Consider the following 5235-nt stretch of genomic DNA (forward strand, 5'->3'; position numbering starts at 1 on the left):
AAAAACCAAAAAAAAAAAAAAAAAAAATTAAAAAATTTTCCCAACCAACTATTCTAACAAAAATCAAAACAATAATAAAAGACAGAGAAACTACTCCTTATCTGAATGATTGCTAAATATTAAAAAGCTAGCTAGGGGCTACAAAGATAGCTCAGAGGTTTAGAGTAATAACTGATCTTATAAAGGACCAGTTTGGTTCCAAGCATTCACACAACAGCTCACAACTATCTGGAACTCGCTTTAGAGGATCTGATGCGCTCTCTTCCAGCCTCTGGGCATTACACATACACAATGTACTTATACACATATAGGCAAAATATGCACACACATTACATGCGAATAATATAATATGTATAATATAGAACGTATATCTTTTCTAAGTATATATAAAAAGATGTACATATTAAACAATCACTAGACATGGTGGCCTACAGCTATAATCCTAGTACTTTGAAGATGGAAACAAGAGGATCAGAAGCTCAAGGTCAGCCAATATCTATATAGTACTCCCCAATAAAATAAAAATTAAAAATTTAAAAGGTGATAAAACAGACAATTATAAAATTTGATACTTTCCAAATCTGATGTTTTCTTACCTTATAATAGGCCTTTGCATTGTTAAAAAGCAACTGGAAGTCTGCAGTAAGCACATTAACGTCATCATACTCTTCCATTTTAAGTTTCTGTTGGATTTTCATCAAGTCAATGGGCTGAGAAACCACTTCATAATAGTCTGGTTGATTTCTGTTATAATTTAAATATCTTTAAATGACATTAATTCAAAACAAATAGTTTTATTTCAAAACTATCTGTGCAATATTCAACATACCAAGCAACAAATCTAATTAGAAATTTACCAAGAAACTTTATTACTAGACCTCATTACTAGAGCTAAAAAGAAATAACGAAAGCAAGGTACAGATGTGTTCTCTTTTCAAAATATGTATAGTCATACAAAAAAATCTAAGTTAACATCAATGATCAATTTTATATGCTAAGTATCTAATGTTAAAGTTACCAGAACTAAATCCATGCCATGGTTTCCTCTAGGAAAATGATTTACATTTTCTTATTTTCAAAGTGGCTCAAAACAAAATTCAAAGCTCTTTATAAAAACTACACAATGAGCCAAGTGTAATGGCACATACTTTTAATCCCAACACTGAAGGCAGAGACAGGTGGATCTCTGTGAGTTTGAGGCCAGCCTGGTCTACAAGAGCTAGTTCCAGGACTACATCAAAACCCTGTCTTGAAAAACCAAACCAAACCAAAACAAACAAAACAAAAAACTGTCAGAGTTTAACATAGGTGATGTGGCAGTAGCTCACTCCATTTTACCAGATGGCACATGGTTTGTCTTGTTCTAATTACTCTGACAGAATTACCTCTGGTCATGGCAGTGCCTGCCAGGCTTCTTTAGACTGTTTCATTTGTACTTTATGGGGAAATACCTTCAGAAAACCCATTCCAAATCATAGTTTCAATTTACTCAATTATTATTTTCATATGGATTCCTGAGTTCCCAATATACAAAATGGGTTAAAGACTACTATGACAATTACAATTATTGTTTTTGAGACAGGGTCTCCCCAGGTTGTGCTGAATCTCATCATGTAGAATGGCCTTGACCTCAGACAGAATCACCTGCCTCTCAATGCTACCACACATGGCCCATGTTAATATCAAACTGCTTTAATGTCTGGCTGCTGGGTATCCTTTTAAGGTATTTTCTATGTTGTGTATTCATTTTTCATGTTTTGAGATAGGTTTTTCGAGACAGGGTTTCTCTGTCTAACAGTCCTGGGTATCCTAGAACTCACACTGTAGACTATACTGGCCTTGAACTCACAGAGATTCACCTGCCTCTGAAGGCATGCACCACCACCACCCAGTGTTAAAACTACTTCCAGGGGGCTGGAGAGATGACTCAGAGGTTAAGAGCACTGGCTATTCTTCCAGAGGACTGAGTTTAATTCCCAGCAACCACATGGTAGCTCACAAACACCTGCAATAAGATCTGGTGCCCTCTTCTGACATGTTGTATGCATAATAAATAAATAAATCTTTTTTTTAAAACAACAACAACAAAAAACTACTTCCAGCTCTTCTGGAGGAATACTATTTAGTTCCCAGTATCCACATCAGGTAGCTCATATCAGAGGAGAACAACAAAGAACCATCTTGGCCTGATACTGATATAGATGAGTGGTACTTAAAGACTTTCTCAGAATGAGCATTAAGACCTTGATAATTTGATATCCAAGATGGCTCTTCATTTGGGCCAAGAGTTTATTCTTTCTTGCTACTATTGGACCAAAACATCCTTTCATGCTTGTAGGTAGACAACATCTGTAAGCAACTGAGTCTCTGCTAAGGACATGGACCTGAAGAAGTAAGCAAAGTAGTGCTTCTTAATTCTAGAATTACCATACTGACCAAAAAAAAGGGGGGGATGGATCATACAATATTATCAAAACAGAGATCCTTTTCTTTCAAAATGCATGGCTTTACACATATTTTCACTAAAATTAAACAGACACAATAGTATAAAAGGGTTGGGACTGTAGCTCAGGCTTAAAAGTGTTTGCCTAGCATATACAAAGTCCTAGGTTCATTCACCAGTACTGCAAAAGCCAACAAACAACAAAAATAAAAAGTATGATCTAGACTCAACAACACCATTCGTGTTTTTATAAACCCATCCAGACTTTTCTTCACAGGAATATGCAAACAAAATTTAACATAAATAGTGCTATGTAGTACACCTTCTTTTGTAACAGCTTTTCTCCTTCTAAAATAAGTAAGGACACCTTGACATAATACGACCACAGAGAACAAAGATCAATTAATGTTTAAGCCAGAACACTAAGAAACACTAACCTTGATGTAAAGGACCTGCTAACTACTTCAAAGCCACTTTCCCTTCTCAGAGGATGATGGCATTTGAATACACAGACGATATTTCCCAGTCCTACTACAGTTACGCTTTAGCCAACACAAACGCTAAGGTGTGTCATGTTCAGCTTACATCCCTAATGCAGCCTCCCTTTCCCTGCCATCTGAGGATCGTTATAGCGAATCACCTTGTATCATGATGATACCCCAAGGACAGAAGAACAGGGACATACACAACATGTCCCTGAAGACTCTGCCGGGCAGGTCTTCCAACACAAAAGAAATGTCTCTTTTGTTTCAATCACTGCTACAAGAAAACAAATCTTAATACATTCTAAAGTTACCAAAATAAAGTCTCAGAAGAGATTCACAAGCAGTGTGGTGGTTCATACCTGTAACCCTAGCACTCAGGAGGCTGAGGAATAAAACACTGAAGAAACACGTGAGTCACTTGGGCGTAAGTAAGGCCCATATCTTCAGAACTGCAGGGTAACAGCATAGTCAGCACCTGCACTTCTCAGTACTAGTGGGCTGGTAGAAAGCAGCAAGCAGAGGGGTATACATTTTTCCTTAATATTTTATTTTTAATTATGTGTACATGTGTCAGTGTGGGTTTGCTCATGTTGAGCACAGTGTCCAGAACAGGACGCCAGAAGAGGAAGTCAAATCACCTGAAGCTGAAGTTACAGGTGGTTCTGAGCTGCCTGACATGGGTCCTCTGAAGGGCAGTATACTTCCGTAATCCCTAACCTATCTATCTCTCCAGACCCCAGGGCATACCTTTCCTATGAAGAGTTTTATGTAACATAATGGTTAAGCAGGTATCATAGAAAACATGAGTTTTAAGTCGGGCAGTGGTTGCGCACGCCTTTAATCCCAGCACTCGGGAGGCAGAGGCAGGTGGATCTTTGTGGGTTCCAGGCCAACCTGGTCTACAAGAGCTAGTTCCAGGGAAATCCTGTCTCGAAAAAAAAAAAAAAAAAGAAAGAAAAACATGAGTTTGAACTCTATCTTTTAGAACTTCTGGAAATTCCTATCTGTAAACTGTGATGTCAATTTCTTTTTTTTTTTTTTTGGATTTTTCGAGACAGAGTTACTCCGTAGTTTTTGGTTCCTATCCTGGAACTAGCTCTTGTAGACCAGGCTGGCCTTGAACTCACAGAGATCCGCCTGTCTCTGCCTCCCAAGTGCTGGGATTAAAGGCGTACGCCACCACCACCCGGCTTGTGATGTCAATTTCTAAAAAGCATTTATGTAACATGTATAGAGAATGCATGGCATTCAGGCAAGCAAGATATCTCAGTAGTAAAGGCACTTGCCACCAAGCCTAACAACCCGAGCTCAATCCTTGAGACTCACATGAGAAGGCAAAAAAAAATCAACTCCTACAACTTCTCAGTATACACAATATAGCCCGCATACACACAGAAATAAATAAACAAACAAATATCTTGATGAATAAGACTGAAATTAAGATAGACTAAAAGACCAAACTGAATCCCAGACTTAAACCACTCCTTATGAAGGAAAACTCTATTAGCGAACACTTTGCCTTAGACCCTGTGTCAAATCCTCCCTTTGGACATAATAAGTGTTCCCAACTCACCTCCGCTTTGGTGCCCTGATGAACAGTTCACAGAGGAGTCTGCCCTGCTCATCCTTATAGTCCCGGATGGTGTTATAGAGTTCATGGCACACAGCAATCTACACAAAAGAAGAAAAGAAAAATCTTCAAAATCCAATGAAAAATCTAAGGATTATCAACAATTCTTTAATAAAAACATCTCTATAAAAGTAAAACAGAAAAACCCTCAAATTCCCCAATGGGATCCTTCAGATGTATAAGTCTGAAATATGGTGAAAAGACATATTCTTTAAAATAATGTTTGGGAAGCAGAAGCAGAAGATAGCTCTACTTTAAAGCCAACGTGGTCTACATGGTGAGTTGCAGGCCAGCCAGGGCTATATAGTAAGACTGTCTCAGAATACTTAAATAAATAAATACATAAACAGACAGAAAATACTCTTGCCTTTATTTATATTATACACTAGAGTCTATGTTCCATGTGAAAATGGAGCTAGCGACATAATGCCAAATCTCAATCACTTGAACATGACAGGCACACAATTTTTGCTGAATGAATATATAACATCAAACACTGATATTTTCATCTCAAAATATCACATTACACTATTACTTTTAAGACTTGTGACTAAATATATATTTTCTTTTTTATTTATTTATTTATTTATTTATTATGCATACAATATTCTGTCTGTGTGTATGTCTGCAGGCCAGAAGAGGGCACCAGACCTCATTACAGATGGTTGTGAGCCACC

General features: G+C 37.4%; 1 protein-coding gene across 1 annotated transcript in view; it reads right to left on the reverse strand.

Annotated features, from left to right (window-relative positions):
* Window positions 1-5235, reverse strand: part of Pbrm1 (polybromo 1) — a 109174-nt gene that overhangs the window by 97350 nt on the left and 6589 nt on the right. Inside the window, exons 5-6 of the mRNA XM_026779989.1 lie at window positions 4502-4599; window positions 597-744 (exon numbers count right to left, since the gene is read on the reverse strand). Of these exons, the coding sequence (XP_026635790.1) occupies window positions 597-744; window positions 4502-4599 (246 nt within the window). The remainder of the gene's footprint in view (window positions 1-596; window positions 745-4501; window positions 4600-5235) is intronic.

Source organism: Microtus ochrogaster, chromosome 6, assembly GCF_000317375.1.
Source record: "Microtus ochrogaster isolate Prairie Vole_2 chromosome 6, MicOch1.0, whole genome shotgun sequence".
NCBI classification, from domain to species: Eukaryota; Metazoa; Chordata; class Mammalia; order Rodentia; family Cricetidae; genus Microtus; species Microtus ochrogaster.